The sequence below is a fragment of the Camelina sativa genome, chromosome 1 (assembly GCF_000633955.1).
Source record: "Camelina sativa cultivar DH55 chromosome 1, Cs, whole genome shotgun sequence".
In the NCBI taxonomy this organism is placed as follows: Eukaryota; Viridiplantae; Streptophyta; class Magnoliopsida; order Brassicales; family Brassicaceae; genus Camelina; species Camelina sativa.
Genome location: NC_025685.1, coordinates 2,196,705 through 2,218,553, shown reverse-complemented (window position 1 = coordinate 2,218,553; position 21,849 = coordinate 2,196,705). Strand labels below are relative to the sequence as shown.

The following is a 21,849-nucleotide window of genomic DNA, read 5'->3' as shown; positions in this document are numbered from 1 at the left end:
AATAAATAAAAGCTAAAATGGAATTGAAAAATAGACTAGTACTAATCTAAGAAGAAAAAGTTCTTAATTGACTTTTTATCTAGTTTTTGTGTACTAAAATCTCGAACGGTAGGTTTCTCTCATCTCTCTACTGATGATAATTATAAACATCTGAATTGATATTGGATAACAATTTACTATTTTTTTTAATTTTCATCCATCGTCGTCTCTTATAAATCCCACCCAAAAACATTAATTAAATTATTCTCCTGCAGATAAATAGGAGCGGCGGTGGTGGGAGAGGACAAAAAAAAAAAGGCACGTGAAGCCAATCAAACACCATACACATACAGAACGTATTCAATTGGCTAATCAGAAAGACGAAAATAACCCTACCGGCACACCGACGCGACCTTGTGAAAACGCTTCGTTGCCCACATGTCGTCGCACAATTATTTAGCGCGGTCGTCGGCCTGTTGTCATGGTAAATCCATTACTACGACAGGGTTATAATCGTCTTGACACGAAAATTGTCTTTATCTCTCTCTCCCCCGTCCGCCTCCTCCTCCTCCCTAAAAATTGCTTATTTGGCTGCAATCATCCAAAGAATCTTAAATTCTCTTGGAGATTTTATCTATTCTATTTTTATTTTTGCACTTTCTTAGTAAATGTTTGGTATTGTTTTAGTCTAAAAACACGTTGGATCCTCCCATAGTTTCCTTTTCCTCTCTTGCGGGAATTGGGAGGATTTGAAGTTCTTGTAAACTCCTATATTCAATACTGAGAGGATTGTGGAATCATTCATTGTCATCATCAATCATCATCTTCCACGAGTTCAAGAACTAACCCATCACTGAACCATTTAGAGTAAGTTTAATCATGTTTTTAATTTATATAAAGTTTGGATTTTTTTTTGACTTCTAATGTTTTCTCGGTTGAATAATTTAAAAACTTAAAACTTTACTTTTTTAGAGAAAACAAAAAAAAAAAAAACTAATCTTGGTAATTGTCTTGTTGTTGTTGTGATTTGAATTTTTGGTAACTTGAATCCACCTTTTCTGGGTTTGTTGTCGGATTCTTCAGATGCCGGATAAAGGAGTGATTTTGCATCCAGTTCCGAGCCAATTACTGATTCTACGGCCAAGCCCTTTGCTTCAATGGCGTCTTGGTGCTCTTACTGCACTCGTCTTCTTCCTCATGTTAGTCTTTTGGAGCATTGATGGTTGTTCCATTCAAACCTTCGTTGAGCCATGGAGATTCAATGCTTACTCTGTTAAGATCAGTCCTTCTCCCTCCTCCCACTCCCTTCGAATCAGCCCTTCTCCGTCTCCTTTAACGTCACCTCAACCCAATCTAGCATCAGAGGAACCTCGAGGCCGCCACAATCTCACTATGCACACGACGAAGGTGGTTGAACCAACTCTGGATCCGAATATCACTTCGAACTCGACCCGGGTTCAATTCGGGTGGATCACCGCCGCTTCGGGGAAAGGTTTCACGGCGAATTTGATGAGGAGTTGGTTGGCTCCGGGAGGAGCGCCGTGCAGAGAAGCAAAAACCGTCGAGATTTCAGTTTCCGGCGTCGACGGGATTGATTCGTTAGAGTTAACCGCCGGTGAGATTCATGAGTTCAGATTCCAAGCCTTGGATGAATCTGGTAAACACGTTTGCATCGGTGGTGACTACTTCGAGACTGATTTATCCGGCGAGAGTTGGAAATCGAGGCCTCCGGTGAAAGACTTCGGCAACGGAACTTACTCTTTCTCGTTACAGGTTCATCCTGAGTTCGCCGGAGATTACAATCTCACCGTCATTTTGCTCTTCCGTCACTTCCAAGGCCTTAAGTTCAGCACCTCACGTCTAGGCTTTGATCGAAAGCTTCGCAACGTCCCATTAAGATTCATCAAGAAGCCTGACGTGACTCTGCCGGAGCTACGGTCATGTCAAAGATCTGATTTCAACAGAGATGCTTGGTCCGGACGGTGGACTAGGCTTGGGAAGAACGATGAGTGTGAGATCAGCAATGACGGGCGTTACCGCTGCCTCGCCGCGGATTTCCCTTGNCCGCCACAATCTCACTATGCACACGACGAAGGTGGTGGAACCAACTCTGGATCCGAATATCACTTCGAACTCGACCCGGGTTCAATTCGGGTGGATCACCGCCGCTTCGGGGAAAGGTTTCACGGCGAATTTGATGAGGAGTTGGTTGGCTCCGGGAGGAGCGCCGTGCAGAGAAGCAAAAACCGTCGAGATTTCAGTTTCCGGCGTCGACGGGATTGATTCGTTAGAGTTAACCGCCGGTGAGATTCATGAGTTCAGATTCCAAGCCTTGGATGAATCTGGTAAACACGTTTGCATCGGTGGTGACTATTTCGAGACTGATTTATCCGGCGAGAGTTGGAAATCGAGGCCTCCGGTGAAAGACTTCGGCAACGGAACTTACTCTTTCTCGTTACAGGTTCATCCTGAGTTCGCCGGAGATTACAATCTCACCGTCATTTTGCTCTTCCGTCACTTCCAAGGCCTTAAGTTCAGCACCTCACGCTTAGGCTTTGATCGAAAGCTTCGCAACGTCCCATTAAGATTCATCAAGAAGCCTGACGTGACTCTGCCGGAGCTACGGTCATGTCAAAGATCTGATTTCAACAGAGATGCTTGGTCCGGACGGTGGACTAGGCTTGGGAAGAACGATGAGTGTGAGATCAGCAATGACGGGCGTTACCGCTGCCTCGCCGCGGATTTCCCTTGTAGGAAACCGTGGTGCGATGGAGCGGTTGGAGCTATAGAGAGCAATGGTTGGGTTTACTCTACTCATTGCTCTTTTGAGCTCTTCTCTGGTGATAAGGCTTGGGATTGCTTGAAAGGCAAGTGGATCTTCTTCTGGGGGGACTCGAATCATGTTGATTCGATCAGAAACTTGCTGAACTTTGTATTAGGTCATCCGGAGATCCCCGCTGTCCCGAGGAGATTTGATTTGAAGTTCTCGAATCCGAAGAACTCATCGGAGACGGTTAGGATCACGAGTATCTTCAACGGTCATTGGAACGAGACAAAGAACTACCAGGGTCTTGATTCTCTTCAAGACTCGGACTTTAGAGAGTTGCTCAAGAAGTACTTCACGGAAGACCGTGTTCCGGACGTGATGATCGTGAACTCAGGTCTACACGATGGGATTCACTGGACTAGTCTTAGAGCCTTTGCGAAAGGAGCTGAAACCGCAGCTGCGTTTTGGAGAGGAGTTTTTGACAAGGTGAAAAGCAGGGGACTGCAACCGCCTGAGGTGATTTTCAGGAACACGATCGCGACAGGAGGCTACGCTAGAACGTTAGCGTTTAATCCAAGCAAAATGGAGGCGTTTAACGGAGTGTTTCTCGAGAAAATGAGGGACGCTGGATTAGTCACAAGCGTGGTGGATAACTTCGATATGACGTATCCGTGGCATTATGATAACCGGTGCAACGACGGTGTTCATTACGGAAGAGCTCCGGCGAAATTGAAGTGGAGGGACGGTGAGATCGGACATCAGTACTTTGTGGATTTGATGCTCGTTCACGTATTGCTCAATGCATTGTGTGTGAAATAGTCAAATAGACATGGTAAAGTTTGGTTTAGGAAGAGTCACGGATTCTTTATTTATGTGTAGACTTTTTCTTTTTTGGAGTATAGATTATTATTATTTGGGAAAACTCAACTCATCAAACTTGAGTTTCATTGTATAATAGTGAGAGATTTGACCAACCGTTGTGTACTATACATATCTGGTTGACATTTTCCTGATAATAATAATAATTTTGAACACTTTGAATGATACAAACAGGAGCAAGCTTGTAATTAGGTTCAAGTAGCTAACTCGTATTTACTCGCAGCCAATTATTGCATCCGTGAATGTTTTGAACAGATGGTCCTCGCTTAAGTCCTAATAATTCATCTAGAAGACGATAGTGTCATAGGCTCATAGTTAACGTTAACTTCATTTTATATATATGTCAAGTATACTGTAATTTGCAAAAGTGTTCGGACAAAAACCGAGTGGGTCTATAAACAATTATTTCTTACATAATTCTAATAGGACAGAGGGAAGAAGAAAATAGACCAGAAAAATAATTCCACAATTAATCATTTCGATTGGGTCAAATGAACAATCTTCTTCATTGTAAAGCCTAAAATTTAGAAGAAAAAGGGAATAATTGGAAACCAAAAGGGGGATTAAAGTTTCCATACTTCATAATGGTGACAGTCCAGGCAAAGTGTTTATGTGTGGAACTGTAGATTATAAATATACATATAAAAATGTACAAGTACACATTATTGTTTGTTAGTTTATCATCAACTTGATAAAAAGAGAAATAACGAAGTATTTGTCGGCGTCTTTGATTTCTTGGCTTATTGTCTCGAACCACATACCAAATTTTTTCCTTCGCCACATGAATATAATCCATTTCCAAAATCTTGTAGATAAGTATTTCTTAGATTTTCTCGCTTAATATGTGAAGCATATTTTTTTGTTCACACAGATCTTGATAAAACAGATCATTATCGATTGAGACTTAAAAATAATTAAGAACGGATTGCTCCAATTGGTTGCCTTGTTTTTATCGTAAATCAAATTTATGAGTCGAAAACTATGGTACTAATTTTGACTTTTCAAACATGTACAGCTACTGAGAATTAACTTTTGGTCTAGCTAAATCAATATGATGAAATCACAAGGTTGGTTAAACTATTATTGTGAACGGTCAACCAAATTGTCTTTATAAACCACTAGTGAACCGAAATTGCCTCTTTTTTGTCTTTTAGAAAATCCATATTAAAAAGTACAGTGATACTATTCCCCTTGCATTTATTATTTGGCACACATATATTACACAATAGAAAATCCAATACTGTATGTATCTCACTCTTGTGAGCCATCAAAGGAAGAAAGAGAGAAGAAGAATAAAAAGAATGGATATGAAAACATCAAAGATGAAGTTCACAAAAGAGATGATAGAGTCTATCAAAGGCAAGCTCCCACGCCTTAGTTTCCTTCTCCTCTTCCTCCGACAATGTTACGGTGGTTGCGGCGACCGGACCCATCTACTCCCTTGCCCCATTGCCACCGCCTCCACCCGCTTTTGGAACCTCTCCGACCGTCCCGTGGAGCTCCAGATTCGGGTCGGTTCCATCCTAAAACGGGTCCACACTCTCAAACCCGGCCGTTCCAAGAGGCTAAGACACAGTAACATCCATAGAGCTTACGTAGATGACCAAGAAGGACGTAGATGGTTGTACTACGACGAAACGTGTCTACCGTACGTATGGGTGCACGAGACCGGTACAGACTTGTCGAAGATGGTGAAACAACAGTACGTGAGTCTTGAGGATCTGAGGGATTACTCAGAGATTAGGGTTTATAAGGATTTACAGAGAGGTTGTGTCTCAGTTGAGAAAAGAGACAGAGCTTCTGCTTTGTGTTGATGATTCTCTTTCTTTCTCATGCTTCCTCTCTTAATTTACTCCTTGAGAGAAATTTATCGTTATTGGTTAGTTCATCTAAATTATTTTATATATGTTCTATATTGACTCTTATTTGGATTTATTGGGATTAGACAATGTCATCATTAGTTAATAGATCTTACCAAAAGGGGTAACAACAAGATTTACTTCTCCGGATTACGAACTAATCACAAAATTTTGTCATTGTCGTCGGTTGAAGTTTGTGGTAGTTGAGGACTTTATCTATATGTAGTGGAAGCAGAAGATGACATTATTAAAGTTTTTTAACACAACTTGGTTAATAGTATTACATTATCGTAGGCTTAAGATGTAGCATTAAAAATCTTACACGAACGATGATGACCCGCGAATGGGTCATAATTGAAAAATTAGAGGTTTCTTTTAATATCTTTTTGCCAAAACAGAGATGAATTCAAACAAAATTTCTAGACTTCTAGTAATGAAATGAAGAATTGAAGACTGACTCTGTACTGTATTCATGGAGTATTTTTGTTTTCCTCTTATTTGGTCGAGAGATCTTATCTTTACACGTTTCTCGATGATCAATAATGTGTTTGTGTTTTTGTTAATATTTTTTCGGTTGGAGAAAGGCAACAAAACCCAACGAGGTGCTTTGATGGCAGGCAAAATAATGACGTTTCCTCTGTGATCCTCTCCACTTTGATAGTCCATTAATCAAATACATTCAATTGTGTCATATAGCTTAAGTAATATTCAATATGGTAATACTCAACATATGATGCAATGATAGACTTCTGGTACCCAGTAATGAATTAGTGGAACTTTAATGGATGATATGAATCATATCATGTGGGTAGCTTTTAGCTTTTGATACGAAGTTGTAGAAAAATCGATTTTCCGCATGAGATGTGATGTCACTATAGTTCTAGTGTTGATTTTTTAAGTAAGCATCAGTCAATTAATGGGCACGGTAAGTGAGATTAGGTGGTAAAAGACGAATATTAAAGTCAAAGTTATGAAGAAAAAACTGAAACCTAACCATTTTATTTGATTAGTAATTTAATTAACCGAAGATAATAAACTGAATCGTAAACCAAAATCAAACCGGAAAAGATAAAATTTTTGTTTACTCGTCGGTTTAAAAAGTAAAAGAGAAAGAAAGTCAAAAAAGCAAAGTACCGAAGCGTGAAGGAGACACAATCTTTATACCAAATCTTCTGTTCTCTTTGCTTTGCCTCTGTTCTGCTTTCTGTCTTTGTCTCTTTCTTTCCCATTGGATTTGTCGTTCTTTTCTCACCAATGGGAATCTCCTTTAGCAACAACAACAGAAGACGAGACAACAACAACCGCCGTCTCCTCCACCACAACCATCCTCCGCCGCCTTACTATTACCTCGAACCTCCTCCTCCACCACCGCCATTCCCACCGCATTATGACTACAATTACCATCTCTCTCAGCCTCTACCGCCACAGCCACAGATCAACTCTTGCTCTTACGGCCATTACCATTACTACCCTCAGCCTCCTCAGTATTTCACCACCGCTCACCCCAATTGGTGGGGTGGTCCGATGACGAGGCCGGCGTATTACGGTCCGCCTCAGCCTCAAACTCAAACGCAACCGTCCTCACCGCCGTACGTGGAGCAACAGAACGCGAAGAAAGTGAGGAACGACGTCAATGTGCATAGAGGTACCGTGAGGCTCGAAGTGGACGATCTCGTCCCTGGCCACCTTCTAGTCTCCTTCGTCTTCGATGCCCTCTTCGACGGCAGGTAAAATATTCACAATTAGGGCTTTGATCTATCAACATTGCTTGAAAATGTGATTCGATTTCTAGGTCTTAGAACCATAATTGCGACGAAATTGGCAAATTTACGCCCATGGAAACTATTAAAGGAAAGATCTTTACTCATTGGAACCATATGGAATGTAGTAAAGGTTCAATCTTTACATGATTTTGCATAATAGGTAATGTGTATATTGAGCCCATGGTTTAATCTTAAACTCTAATCAGATCAGAAACGTCGAGAGAGAGATCTCATCTTTCTTCAGAATTGGATTAACCTTATATGTTATGTATTGACCAATGTTAAAGATTAGATTCTCATTGTGTTCTCATTTCATTTTCAGTTTCACTATCACCTTCTTTGCTAAAGAGGAGCCAAACTGCACATTTGTCCCGAAGTTTCCAGAGGTTTACTCACCAGCAAGATTCCATTTTCAGAAAGGTCCTGGACAGAAGTTTCTGCAGCCTTCAGGGACAGGAACCGACCTGAGCTTCTTTGCTCTTGATGATCTGTCAAAACCCTTACAAGATGATGTGTATCCGCTTGTGATATCAGCTGAGACTGTGATCTCTCCAAATCCAATCTCAGAGCAATCATCAGTTCATAAGCAAGTCACTCAAGCGGTTCTCGAGAAGGGTAACGATGGATTTTACAAAGTGAAAGTCGTAAAGCAGATTCTTTGGATTGAAGGAGTTCGATATGAACTCCGCGAGTTGTATGGCTCGACCACTCAAGGTTTAGCCTCGGGATTAGAGGACAGTGGTTCGGGTAAAGAATGTGTGATCTGTATGACTGAGGCTAAGGACACGGCCGTGCTGCCTTGCAGACATTTGGTAAGACTTTCTCAATCTCTTGCATTTGGTTTCTAAAGTTGGCATTTGCTTTTGGTAAGCATTTGTTTTTATATTTTCTTTGATGAGAAGTTCTTGTTTTCTCGATCAAATCCAACCTACAGTATCTATAGATCACTGTATAATCAGTTTAAAGAGAAGCTCATTTTTATTCTAATGTATTATATAATGTTGTATGTATGTCCATCTTTGCAGTGCATGTGTAGCGACTGCGCGAAAGAATTGAGGCTTCAGTCGAACAAATGTCCAATTTGTCGACAACCAATCGAAGAGCTCTTAGAGATAAAAGTAAACAGTAGTGATGAACAACATTAGTAAGAAAAAAAAAAGGTTCTTCCTTTACTTAAAAGTTAAAACACCATTTCTTATATGATTCTTTCTTCTTCTTAGTCCGAAATCCTCCATATCTAAATCTGTAATTTCAATCATTGCTGTGTAACTTCATACCTCCATATAGATTTGTTTTGGTACAAAGGTTTGTAGTTGGGAGATATCAGCATCAGTATATGTCTATGATAACTTATCATAGAAATTAACTATTTTGTGCTATAAAGAAAAGAGCTTTCATTTTCTTTAGAAAATATTTATCTCTATGATAACTTCCTAACACTCTCAACCAATCTACTTAATGTGTGTAATTGAATGCTTTTGTTGGTTAGCTTAGACAAAAGTATCCAATGTTGTGGTCCAAATCTCATAGTACCCCCAAAATAGTTAATTTCTTCACAAGGTCTGTAAATTAAACATTTTGCAGAGTTTGCATAGCAACATTCTGTACCATGTAGTAGAGTCAAAGTTTATTAGAGAAAATGTTTGAGTTTTGGTATTTGCAGAGATAGTAAAAGAATAGAAAGAGGTAAAAAGAGGTGAAGTTGAAGAAGAAGAATCATTTTCTGCTTTTTTTTTTTTGCCTATTAAGTTTAAAACATCAATTGAAGAAAAAGCTGCAGGAGGAAAAAGAATGTTTCCCACTGAGGTTGAGCTTTAAAAGAAACAAAAAAGGTCCTTTTTATAAAAATAAAAAATAGTCTTAGTTATTCTTTTGAAAGAATGCTCAAACTTTTAAATTATGAAAAGTCTGTATTTGATCTGTTATTGTTTGGTCGCAAGCTTAAACTGAACTGGATTATAATTATTGGTTGATTAATTTCGTAATTAAAAGTTTCTTTCTGATGCTTACTGAAGAAAAATAAATAAAAATAAATCAATTATGGTGTATTAGGCTATTAGCTTAGTTACTAGTTAGGCTGAAATTTCAGTTTTGTAAAAATATCTTTAACGAAATGATATCAACGGTGACGTCGATGAGAAATATTACCTTTTAAAGACCAAAACGTACAATAATGCACTTTCCGAAAATACGAAGAAGATAAAAACGAAGCCAAAGGCAAAGATGGTAACACGACAAAGGAATTAATAATAATGTCATTTTGTGAAGAGGAAGAAGAAGAAGAAGAAGAAGAAGAAGAAGGAGAAGAAGAAGAAGAAGAGCCATGTCATCATTGTCATGTGCAGAGACACTCATGTGACCAACAACAGCTATCGAGTTAGGCAAAACCCTCAACGACAAAAGTCCATTATTCATCTCATTCTCAACATGCCAAAATTATTTTTTTTAACTCATCAATTGCTTTTTCAATTACATTTTTTTTTTTTTGGGAACTTTCCAAATGTGTGAATGTATGCATCTTACGATTCCATTATTTTACTAACTAATAATTGGACAACCATCATATCTGATATGTGTTAGAAATCCAAGTCTTGAATGTTCAATGATTTCATAAGATTTAGTTAAGAATGTGATAATTATAGTATATAGTTAGGCACTAGGCACTAGCAGGCTTTGATTTAATAAGCATATGAAAACCATTATACTGTATTCCTTTTTTTTCAAGAAAACCATTTTACAATATTTAGAAGACAATTAAATTTGAGTATACAGTAGCTCACTTTATAAATGCTCATCCATATTTTATTTTTTTAAAATAGTGAGTCTCTTCAAGAAGTGTTAAAGCGAAACACGAAGCGATGGGACGATTAGTAAATGTGTAAAAGAATAATGTATTGTAGATCGTAAAAACAAATGTACTTAGTATTAAAATACAATTGGGAATTAAACAAGTACTTGTAATAATAAATTAGGGGAAACTGGCAGAGATCTCTGGCCGAAAACGTGATTATGGGGGGTCACAGTTAGTCGAACTATAAATTAGTATGAAATATGAACGAGAACGAGAACGAGGCATTTTGCCATTCATCATTAAAAACTTTAAATACCTCAGCCCCCACTCTTATTTTTTTTTTCCTATTTTTATACTCTCTACATGATATGACCAATTTTGTTTTTGCAACAAAGACTTTCCTATCCCTTACTCAATTTAAGCATCCTTATATTTTTCTTTACCTTATATCTAAGCTCTATTCATTTAGGATTTTAAACAACCAATAGAAATTTGACATATCACTTATTAACATTTTATACAATTTCCAGAATTTTCTATATTAAGAATTATTTTAAACAATCTATTAGGATTTGACATGACATTCATTAACATTTTTTAAATTTCCAGAATTTTAAGAAAAAAGAAAGTTTTAAATTTATGGAAATAAAAGACTATGTACAATATCCCACATCGGCTAGAAAATTTTTAGAACCAGTATAAATAAGATTAATATGCTTCCAACAACGAATGATCAAGAAAACTTGATTTATCACACATCCAAGTTTAAAAGTTTTATTCGGTTTGATCCAGTTTTTTATTTGATCAAATTAAAATTTTAAAAGTTTCAAAAAAATATATTATAATATTTAAAAAAATTTAAAAGTTTAAATATTATAAATATTGAAACTTTTCAAAGTTCTTAGCTTTTAAAAAGTTTTTACATATTATAATTTTTAAATTTTAAAAGTTCAAAATATTATAAATATTGAAACTTTTTAAAAAATTCAAATATTATATTTCGAAACCTTTTAAAAGTTTAAAATATTATAAATATTGATGTAAAACATAAATTATCTTATTTATCTACGTTTGTGCTTTTTATTTCTTATGAGTTGTAAAACATATTTTTGTGTATGATTTTATAGATAAGTTGATATTCTTTCATTAATNTCTTTTTTTTTTTCCTATTTTTATACTCTCTATATGATATGACCAAATTTTGTTTTTGCAACAAAGACTTTTCTATCCCTCACTCAATTCAAGCATCCATATATATTTTCCTTTAAAATACATTTTCCTCTACTTATCGATAATATTAGTAATACTAGAATGCTACTAATGATTAATAAAAGTGGGTTATCATGGGTAATTCTCACTTAAATTAATTGTATCTCTATATCTTTTTTTTTTGTTCGGTATAAATCTACTTTGCGATAGTTTTGACTTTTTTACAGTATTTTAATCCCCCAGTCGATTTTGAAGTCATCTTATATAATATGAACATACTAAAAATTTGCAAAATATACCACATGCCTCATTGGCATAGATTTTAACATTGGAGAATTCTCGAAAAAAGTATATTTTTTTTTTCTTTTCAATAAGTATGATTACATAAATATTGGGAAAGTCTAGGCAAAAAAAAAATAACAATAATATTGGTCACTCCTTTCTTCTAAATAAATTGAAGCAGCGACTTTACTTCTCTCTATCTCTGACTCTGAAAAAGATGAAGTGGAGAAGTTAATGTTCACCAACTTAATACTGCAAAGTCTGAATCTTTCTTCCTTCTTCTTCTTTGCCTTCTTTCAAGTGCGTCTCTCGTTCTCCTCTCTGCCTCTCTGTTTCTTTCTTGTTTTTGAAGAAAGAAAGGTATCTATCTTCCTCAGTTACATATATACATATGAAGTGATGTCTTCTTTTCTTTTATGTCCTTGAATGTGTTAAATGATAACAATTTCTTGGGTTCTCTAATGTTGTCCAGTTTGAAGTTGCAAGTAGCAGAGGAGCTGTCTCAGATCTGGTACTAAAGTGAGAGATTTGAGTATCTTGTTGAGTTAAAAATGAGTAAAGAAGAGTTCATGAAGATCCAGGTTTCTTCACCACTACTCTCTCATACTCCTTCTCTCAGTGTGTGTGTCTTCTGTTGACTTTTTAATCTGAGNTGGACATCCACAAGACGGTAAAAACGGTGGTCCAAACGGCGGAAAGAAGGGGAACGGCTGTGGTGGACCAATGGCTGGAGGACCTCCGGGCGGTTTCCGTCCCATGGGAGGCGGAGGTGCACCACCGAACATGAGCATGCCTATGGGTGGACCAATGGGTATGGGTGGTCCGATGGGAAATATACCGGCGGTTCAGGGATTACCAGCGACCGGTCCAGGCGGTGTACCACCTGGTTATTTCCAAGGGGTCGGGTCAGATCCGATGCAACAGCAACAACAACNATATATTTTGTAGACTTGTGTTCTTAAAGTGAACATACACTGTGGTGGCTGTAAGCACAAAGTCAAGAAAATCTTGCAGAAAATCGAAGGTAATAGAGAGAACTCAAAATCTCTCTTCTTTGACTTTTTTTTTTTTTTTTTTTTTTTNTTTTTTTAGTCTCAGAATCAAGATTTCTTTTTAGTTTGTTGACTAATTAAAAGTAGTAGTATTTAGAAACTTCTCTTGTGTGTTTTGTCTGAAACCAATCAGGTGTTTTCACGACCAAGATTGACTCGGAGCAAGGGAAAGTGACTGTCTCAGGGAGCGTAGATCCTTCTCTTCTCATCAAGAAGCTCGCCAAATCTGGTAAACATGCTGAACTCTGGGGAGCTCCAAAAGGTAACAACAATCCCAATCAGTCCCAACTGGCGAATCAGTTTAAGGGGATGCAGATTGACAACGGAAAAGGCGGTGGCGGTGGCGGCGGCGGAAACAATAATAACAACAAGAAAGGTCAGAAGGGCGGCGGCGGAGGAGGAGGAGGAGGGGGTGGAGGTAACAGTAATGCGCCAAAGATGAGTCAGCAACTGAATCAACAACAGATGCAGCAGCTTCAACAGCTTCAGAAGATGAAAGGGTTTCAAGATCTGAAGCTTCCTCCTCATTTAAAAGGCTCTGTTCCTGTGAACAAGAACCAAAACCAAAACCAGAAAGGAGTCAAGTTTGATGTTCCTGAGGAGGATGATGATGATGATGATTTTAGTGACGAGTTCGACGATGAGTTTACTGATGATGATGACGACGAGTTTGATGATGAGTTTGATGATCTCCCTCCTCCGTCTAATAAGATGAAGCCTAATGCTCAGCAGATGATGCCTAATGCTCAGCAGATGATGATGATGAACGCTCAGAAGAACGCTAATCTTGGCGGTGGTCCCGCTAAAAACGGCGGTAAGGGCGCTCCCGGCGGCGGAGGTGGTGGTAAGGGTGGTCCCGGTGGCGGCGGTGGAAATCAAAACCAAGGCGGAGGAAAGAACGGTGGTAAAAACGGTGGACATCCACAAGACGGTAAAAACGGTGGTCCAAACGGCGGAAAGAAGGGGAACGGCTGTGGTGGACCAATGGCTGGAGGACCTCCGGGCGGTTTCCGTCCCATGGGAGGCGGAGGTGCACCACCGAACATGAGCATGCCTATGGGTGGACCAATGGGTATGGGTGGTCCGATGGGAAATATACCGGCGGTTCAGGGATTACCAGCGACCGGTCCAGGCGGTGTACCACCTGGTTATTTCCAAGGGGTCGGGTCAGATCCGATGCAACAGCAACAACAACAACAACAGCAATATTTAGCAGCTGTTATGAACCAGCAACGAGCTATGGGGAACGAACGGTTCCAACCAATGATGTACGCACGTCCGCCACCGGCAGTTAACTATATGCCGCCAAACCCGCACCAATATCCGAATCCTCATCCGTACCCGTACCCGTATCCATATCCACCACCTTACGGGAATGATCAATACTCTCACGCCTTCAGCGATGAGAACACATCAAGCTGCGACATTATGTGAGATAATAAATCTAAATAAAACTTCAGTAGTTTGTGTATTGAATCCTAAGTTGGGATTTTTTTTTTCCATGGATCGAATGCTAAGTTGTTTTAGGCTTTTTTTCTTTCTTTTTTTTGTTTTCACTTTGTGATGATAGCTTTGGTAATTTAATAGAATAATATAAAACTTCAAAATTAGTAGTTTTTCTCAGTCCATGTGACTTTTTATTTTGCTAATTGTTGTGAATATACGCGTATACGGAGTTCCCAGAACAAATTCCGTAGATACCAAATCAATTTATTATGAATATATTGACACTTTTGGTTTGATCGTATTAGTTGTTTTTCAAAGAGGATACGGGATCTTTTAAATGGAAGTGGAGTTGTGTGTCCTAAGATGGACCATTATATTAAGATAAATTTCTCCACTATATTTGGATCTTGCTTTTATTTCTTGTTGTTAGTTCTGAATTCTCTATTTCTGTCGTCGAGTTATGGAAAAAAAGTATTTTATAAGCAAAAGTCAGCATGATTGGTTTGCATTTAAATTCAAAAGTTAAAAGAGAATAGTCTAAAAGGAAGAAATTATAAAAGAATAGTATTTGATATAACGACTCATGACTAATTTTGCAAAATAATAGCCCAAATTTTGGGTCGTGGTCATATATAATAGTCTTCCTAGTACGTAAAAATTGGTCATCAATCTCCATCACCAATTCACGTCCGATGTAACTGTTACTAGCTAGTACTATTAGTTATCGAATCACTATTTGCAACCAAATCAAGTATTATCATGACTTTTAATCGACAAAAAAAAAATCATACGTAATTACTATTGCGAAATGCAAATGTTCATATGAATATGATGTTGATTTTGATAATCTTAAAATAAAAAAATTAAAAAAAAAAAAAGAGAAGAAAAAGGTATAGTTATATCATATTGATTACTGATCGTGCATGATGTCTTGATGATGATGGGGCCGAGTGGAACAGTTGAAGGAATTAAATGAAGGCTATGCGCAGCAGAGCTAAGTGTAGCGTCACCAGAATTGTTCAGTGCTGCATATATATGTCTCATCTTCTATGCTTTTTTGCTTTTTACATAACACACAAACTCACTTACCTCTGAATTTAGATTCGCCTAGCTAGATTCTGCTTACTACGTTACAATTTCCTTCTTCGCTTACATACTTTCTCATGTATAGTATAAATGTTTGTTTTCTAGCTGTTACTTATTTGAAATACGTACAATATGCACGAGTTGAAAAAAAAATGATATACATAATACATTTGCCGACCAAAATACACGTATGTGGAGAAAAATGTGAGGAATGGAAAACACATGCATTAAAATAATTTAATATGACACCCGATAGTATATTTTTATTGTAGTGAAATTGTGGTGTAATTACGCTAGAAAAATAAAATTCAATGGAGCATCTGTTCGTACTTAGTAGTAATTCTGAAGTTTGAAAACAAGGTTGTCGCCTAACAAATGAAATCTCTTTAAATGGATTTTTTTTTCTTGCGAAGTAGTAACAGTGTTCAGGGTATCCTATATACAGTATATTTCTGTATTTTGCATTTATTTAGATCTCCGCAATTAAATTAGTTGAGCTTATAGAAGATAACGAGTTGAAAAGTGGAAGACCAGTAAAACAGTGAAATGCGACAAAGTGTGCGAGCAGCTCGAGATCCGACATTTGTTCATATCTTGTTTGGTTGCAGCTCCGAGTCTATCTATCTTCAACCTTAGTTTTGCTTTACTTACTTGTTCCCAATCAAAAAACCTTTACAGCAATTTGACAAAATTACCCATCTTTTCACTTTTTCCTCTTTTGGGACCCAATAGTTTTCTGTTGCACCTTTTTAAAAACAATCCTTTTCCGAAAGAGATCGCCACAGCCAATTCTCTCTAATCTTGAGTTGAATTGTTCTGCCGATAATTTGATTGTAATGTTATGTTATAATTTTTGTAGTATATACTACAAGTCTACAACATGTTAAAATGCACTATCATAGTTTTCGGTGAAACTCCCATTTTTCAGTTATCCAAAAAATATGTTGCCAACTCAGCATTGTGAGTGAATGAGTTGTCATGTTAAACTGTTAAACTCTGAATCTCAGCCGTGGATTCAAGAGCTCAGTCATCTAGGACTTTCGTAGGACCCATCAGTTACAAACCTTTGAATCACACAGCTGTCCGAATAAACACATAACCTCAAACAATACTAGTATATTGTTTCTACTAATTGACGTTTTTAAAAAAAAAACTGCATGTACTAATTATTGCAATTCTTAGGTTCAAACTTATTAGAAGTTGTATGCGTTATTCTAGTACGCTGTATAGAAGTACTCCATTTATAAATGTCTGAATGTTGTTTGTTGGGTGAGGGGCTGAGGGTGAGCTAGAGTCTAACATGCGACACCATCTTTTATATATTACAAAAACGTATATAATACCTAATTCTATATTACAATTTACAAATGATTTTAGAATTGCAGTCAATATGGTACGTGCAACTGTGCAAGCATAATTTTGACGTGCTATCAATACAAACAGTGCTATTCTTTTGATTCGTTTTAATAACGCATATACAGTGTATACCCTTTATTACAATGGCCTTGCAATTAGTACAGTCACTGCACTTGGTATGTATGTTACTTATGATGGATGTATAGATTCCGTTTTGTTGTTGTATATATATCCCTTCACGTTGAATATGCGTTTAAGAAAATTCATATGTCACTATTATTAATTTTATTTAAGGAATAAATAAAAAACGTTTTGGGAGAATTAATGTTTATCTTTTTTTCCATCAAAAACAGTTATTAATTAAAGATTAAAAATTCTGATGACGATCGAAGAAAAAATAAATTGGTTCTTGTGAAGGTGTAACGACAGAAGCAAGCAAATACCGCTTTAACTATCGATCAAGAAGAAAAATGAATTAAAAACACACTCTAATCTTAAAAATTAATGTACCATTTTAAGGGTATACTATTTATTCAATTATTGATTTATCATACAAATTGCAATTGGACGTTGACTCTAAATTCCAAGAAGAAAAATGTGTAACCAACACATGGAGTTCTCTTTTTCTACAGTGACAGACGCTCCCTACAAATTTCGTAAATACAGTATAGAAAGACTAAATGGAGTGGGTGCTACTATTATAGCAGTCTAGTGGTTGGATAATCTCCGTTTTCAAAAGTTCCCACACTTTGATTTGGTATTATCTTTCTCTCATCATGGCCCAGTGACCATATACATATCCACAATTTGATTCGGTTATAATAATTATATGGTGCCATATATGTGACAAATAAAAAAGTGGAACCAATGATACAAAACTTCAACCTCGCTACTTCAACCCATATATCCAACAAGTTTTACTCATTGCTAATCTGAAATTTAACATGGCGTGTATCAGACTTCTCACTTATTCACATGCTCTCTCTCAGTCTCATATTAATTGTTGTTTAAGGCTAAATTAAAATATTCGTCTCGGTTTTAAGCATAGGATTAAACAAAGGTTGAGACGAGAGGAGGAATCAAATCAAAAGGACACGAATGCGGTCACGAGCATATATTAAAAACATGGGATTAAATTAAATAATAAAGAGGATTTGGAAAGGAATTGTTAGATTAATAATAATGAATGGCAGTGAGATATATATTTTTTTTTGGTTGGGTCAATATGGATATTATTATATTGGATTGATGTAAGCATACTGATAATATATTGAATTTGACAACTCAGCCACATTTCGTGATTCTATCAAGTGAATTTGACAATCCGCTTTCTGCACTCTATATATATATATATATTTTTTTTTTCTTTAAATATATAACGCAGTTGTAGATATAAATTTGTTGATGCGTCAATTATTATATGTTGCACATAAAGCAATTATCAGACGTAAATTTGTTTATTATTTTGTAAAATACTATTTGTTTATCTCACAATAAATATAAACTCTACAGGAAAAACATTAACACTAATTTTAAGAGGCAGAAATTTTATTATTTAGTAATAATTAAATAAAGAAGTTTGTTATAATAAAATTGTTTGATAAATGATACTGTAAACAAGTAAATGTGGTAATGAAAAGTTTTAGTGTAAGCAGTTTTTTTTTTCTTTTTTGTCAAACTAGTGTAAGCAGTAAGATGTCCGTATCTATAAGAAAAAAATAGGTAAAGATATCCTAAAAAACAATATTTACATTGAAAGAGGATATATGAAAAATGTCACAATCAGCAGACATGCATGGTTCTGGTATCACCACGTGACAAATTGGGTAACCTTTAACCATCACCTAGAAGCAGGTAAGCCTTCACCTCACCAAATTCCCCTTTCCCAGTCTTTGGGGCTTGGGCTTTGGTCATTCATTATATACGTATATGTATTATTATTATATTACATAATTTTACAAAAGATAAAAATAATCTCTAGTTTAATTTACGTCCAGAGTGTAGGTAATACCGTAATAGATTGATTCAGGAAATTGATTTCATTTAGCAGAATCCTCCTATATATATATATATAATTTTACAAAAGATATATGCTTACCAACTTACCAAATCCATATATTACAAAGGCTAAACTCATAATGATGTCTAAACCATGGGGGTAAAGTCCATAATGATGTATAAAACATCCATATTAATATGTATGAGTTCCATAGATAACTTGTACTCCGATTTTTTTTTTTTTTTTTACTCCAAAAACTTATATGGTTTTACAAATGAGAAATTCCATAATTTCTTTTACTCGGAGATTTCCAGTTCTATAAGTTGGATCTGCGAAAGCTTGTATATAGAGAACATCAATCGAAACTCCGAAAGATGACATATATATCGTTCACAAAATGTCTACATTTTTTCTTTGTCGTCAATGTCTAAATCAAGGGAATGTGTTTTTCTTCCAAGAACAAGTAATCTAATATGTCAGGACTGTGGATATATACTACATTCTATACGTCTATACGTACTGACGTACACACACAATTACATTCGGATGATAAGGTGTTAAACTAATTAGAACATAAAACTGTAATCATTTATTTATGGGAAATTACAACTTTGATCAAGATCAGATACGAAAAACAAACTACGTAAAACGTAAGTGTTTTCTAAAAAAAAGTTTAGAGGAGCTTAATTATTTCTGGCTAAGTATCAAGAACGTATGCTCATGTAACGATACATGATAATTAAACCCAAAAAAACGATACACTCTGTTGTAGTACATTTAGTTTTTTGGTCTTAATTGGTAGAGACGACGATCCCTTCAGGTACAAAGCTTTTCTGAACTTCAAGAGTTAGTTCCTCTAAGCTTAAGTGACACTCCAGTCCTATCTGCACATATAAATTTTATTGTAACGACGCTAAAACAAATACTCATATATACGTTGCGCTTATAACTATGGATTATTTTCTTTTGTGTGCAAAGAAACATTGTACAAAGTTAAACAGTCTTATAAATTTGGTTACAAGTAAGTACTAAATTGAGACAAGACATCAGATTCGATCTTATGTCATGGTATATATATATAATGAGTTTAATTGGTTGTTCTACTGATTAGATTAACATATGTAGATGTAGATATGTACCTTAACAACGAAAAAGTATAAGACCGTCTCCTCCATGCTACTTATGTTGAGGTGGAGAACCTGAAACGATAGCTTCTCCAAGACAGAGAGGATCTTCACGAGCTGGCCCACGATTCGCCTAGAGACAACTCTCAATACAACGTTAGAGCCTGAGATCTTGGCTTCTACGTTAGCATGAGGAGAGTTGCAGCATGCTCCTACCTCCTTGAAAGTACTCGTGGTCATTACATTCTCGATTCGACTAAACGGTACCCGGGTGGTGGAGGCGGCTAAAATGGATGGCTCAATTGTTTGGTGATCATAAGGAAAAGAAGGTCGGTTTATTGTCTTTCTACGTTTCTTGGACTCAAGAACTTGGACCAATTGCTGCAGCTCTTTTATGAACTCTATCACTCCTCCAATTATCGAAGCTTGGTCTCCCTAATACGGATCAATTATTGAAAACAAGACCATATTATTCAATAGGATTGGTGCATGTGGGTTAATCTGTTTTTAGAAGTTAATAGAGAGAAATATATATTGTATATGCATAAACACACATAATAATGAAAATTATGAGGATTGGACCAAATATGATCATGATATGATCATAACATATTTTTCCAAAATTAGTGAGTTTGGAATATAAAGTATTAGAAGGGTTACCATGCATGATCCTATACCGTATGACCGTATCTAAAATCTTTGCCCCCGCACAGGGTTTTTCTTTGCTTTCTTAGAAAATATACTATATGCAATAGTTCAATTGCATGTGAAGCCCCAAAATTTTATGATTCTAGCTAGAATTAGACCTTTTAAACTTACGGAACAAAGAAAGCCCCTATGGTTCAACATGAAAAAGCACCAAATCTCGTTCAAAATGAAGAAAAAAGATAATTAATTGGAATTGAGAAATGAGGGATCAAGAGGAGATCACATGAAAGTTACCCTTTTGATATAGAAACAAGGAGTCAAAGAACGAAGGGATTTAAGGTGCTCGTTCATTTGCCTTCTTCGATTCCTCTCAACAGCGATGTGAGACATGATCCTTGATTAAGATTCAGTACTTAATTATACCTCTTCTAGGATACTTATCTATCAAAGAAGAAGATGATCTCTTTCACTTTTTTTCCGACACATTCTTCAAAACAATGTCTTATTTATACAGCCGCAACAACAAGGATAATTAGGGTTCAGAGCTTTTTTTTCAAGGTTTCATAAATGCACAATGTCGCTGTCTCGTGACATTCTTTTGTCTCTTACTAATTTTCTCTCTCTTACTATTTTCACACTCTCTCTCTTATTACTTCAATATGTATAAGTACAGAGTAGAGAAAGGTATGCATATACAAAGATACGTCACGTTTGTGAAGTTGGATACATTTACATTTACATTCACTGCGTGAGGTCTTTTATTAGAATTAAGATATATCCTACATTCAGTTAGAGTGCATGCCTTTACACCACCTTCTTTTACTTTTTGTTTCTACCCCTTGTGTATATTAACGGACATACAAATTTTGATTGTTAAGATCACTGATGGATGATACGAGTTTATGTAGAAATATAATTTTTTTGGATGAATGAAAAGTTAAACTATTGAATTTGTCCCAAACTAAGAGGATTTAGAAGCAATTATGATTTATAAAGTGTGATCTCTGTCTTCCCCTTAATTTTTTGCATGAATTAATGTTGTAGGATCTTAGGATGGTACTTTTACATAACCTAAATAAACAAAAAAAGGATTTTAAGGAATTCAAGTTTTCTCAAGAAAAGATTCATATTATCAAGTTTTCATTCAAGTGAAAGACGATCATTCCGTCATCGACTCATCGTATCGTAAAAAATCGATAATTAAATTAAAGTTCAGAAACGCGTTGAAACAACGTCAGAACTTAAGGTACTCTTAGCGATTATTTATAAACTTTTAATTAAACTACATATCACACAATATTTTATTTTCCATGATTTTATCATTATGCGTTTTGTTATTAGTTGGAACTACGTACATCCTATATTTGTATGGATCACTTTGTTAATGAAGTAGGCTTTACAAAGAAACATTGATAAAATTAACCTTCGGAGCTAACATAAAGTTCCGTTGTTCAAGCTTCTTCATGAGTCTCAACTACCTGGACGGCTCATTAAGATTCTTTCCAACAACTATTTTTTTTTTTTTTTTAAGTTAATTAAGAGAGTATCTCAATGCTTGTTCAAAACTTCAGATTTGTAAATTTTGAACCTAACCAAAGAAAAAGATGTC

The 21,849-nt window shown here is 36.1% G+C and overlaps 5 protein-coding genes across 6 annotated transcripts; 4 read left to right on the top strand and 1 right to left on the bottom strand.

Annotated features, from left to right (window-relative positions):
* Positions 252-3,780, top strand: LOC104720241. Of its 2 annotated transcripts, none has more exons than XM_019244684.1 (3): positions 252-846; positions 1,063-1,365; positions 2,054-3,780. In XM_019244684.1, exons 2-3 carry the CDS (start codon positions 1,063-1,065, stop codon positions 3,563-3,565), a joined length of 1,815 nt encoding a protein of 604 aa, XP_019100229.1. In that variant the 5' UTR covers positions 252-846; the 3' UTR covers positions 3,566-3,780. The 2 variants fall into 2 exon arrangements, with proteins under 2 accessions (XP_019100229.1, XP_019100230.1); XM_019244685.1 differs by having other exon boundaries at positions 264-846; positions 1,063-1,389; positions 2,078-3,780.
* On the top strand, positions 4,777-5,569 carry LOC104720144. The gene has a single exon (XM_010438132.2). It carries the CDS (start codon positions 4,870-4,872, stop codon positions 5,437-5,439), a length of 570 nt encoding a protein of 189 aa, XP_010436434.1. The 5' UTR covers positions 4,777-4,869; the 3' UTR covers positions 5,440-5,569.
* Positions 6,654-8,648, top strand: LOC104720046 (probable E3 ubiquitin-protein ligase LUL4). The gene is made up of 3 exons (XM_010438048.2): positions 6,654-7,211; positions 7,570-8,059; positions 8,273-8,648. Exons 1-3 carry the CDS (start codon positions 6,739-6,741, stop codon positions 8,390-8,392), a joined length of 1,083 nt encoding a protein of 360 aa, XP_010436350.1. The 5' UTR covers positions 6,654-6,738; the 3' UTR covers positions 8,393-8,648.
* LOC104719955 (neurogenic protein mastermind-like) lies at positions 11,252-14,197 on the top strand. Its single transcript, XM_010437961.2, has 4 exons — positions 11,252-11,889; positions 12,002-12,110; positions 12,478-12,553; positions 12,715-14,197. Exons 2-4 carry the CDS (start codon positions 12,081-12,083, stop codon positions 14,013-14,015), a joined length of 1,407 nt encoding a protein of 468 aa, XP_010436263.1. The 5' UTR covers positions 11,252-11,889; positions 12,002-12,080; the 3' UTR covers positions 14,016-14,197.
* On the bottom strand, positions 19,038-20,712 carry LOC104719859 (transcription factor MUTE). The gene is made up of 3 exons (XM_010437874.2): positions 20,535-20,712; positions 19,608-20,027; positions 19,038-19,352 (listed from the first exon to the last, which is right to left on the bottom strand). Exons 1-3 carry the CDS (start codon positions 20,628-20,630, stop codon positions 19,260-19,262), a joined length of 609 nt encoding a protein of 202 aa, XP_010436176.1. The 5' UTR covers positions 20,631-20,712; the 3' UTR covers positions 19,038-19,259.

Bases quoted from the DNA above. Each gene is read 5' to 3' on its own strand.
- LOC104720144 (XM_010438132.2), top strand. From the start codon at position 4,870: ATGTATCTCACTCTTGTGAGCCATCAAAGGAAGAAAGAGAGAAGAAGA.
- LOC104720046 (XM_010438048.2), top strand. From the start codon at position 6,739: ATGGGAATCTCCTTTAGCAACAACAACAGAAGACGAGACAACAACAAC. The intron at 7,212-7,569 runs GTAAAATATTCA...TTTCATTTTCAG, and splicing joins GATGCCCTCTTCGACGGCAG to TTTCACTATCACCTTCTTTG. The intron at 8,060-8,272 runs GTAAGACTTTCT...CCATCTTTGCAG, and splicing joins TGCTGCCTTGCAGACATTTG to TGCATGTGTAGCGACTGCGC.
- LOC104719859 (XM_010437874.2), bottom strand. From the start codon at position 20,630: ATGTCTCACATCGCTGTTGAGAGGAATCGAAGAAGGCAAATGAACGAG. The intron at 20,028-20,534 runs GTAACTTTCATG...GATCCGTATTAG, and splicing joins CTTGTTTCTATATCAAAAGG to GGAGACCAAGCTTCGATAAT. The intron at 19,353-19,607 runs GTACATATCTAC...TTATATGTGCAG, and splicing joins TATACTTTTTCGTTGTTAAG to ATAGGACTGGAGTGTCACTT.
- LOC104720241 (XM_019244684.1), top strand. From the start codon at position 1,063: ATGCCGGATAAAGGAGTGATTTTGCATCCAGTTCCGAGCCAATTACTG.
- LOC104719955 (XM_010437961.2), top strand. From the start codon at position 12,081: ATGAGTAAAGAAGAGTTCATGAAGATCCAG. The intron at 12,111-12,477 runs GTTTCTTCACCA...TATATTTTGTAG, and splicing joins AAGAGTTCATGAAGATCCAG to ACTTGTGTTCTTAAAGTGAA. The intron at 12,554-12,714 runs GTAATAGAGAGA...GAAACCAATCAG, and splicing joins AATCTTGCAGAAAATCGAAG to GTGTTTTCACGACCAAGATT.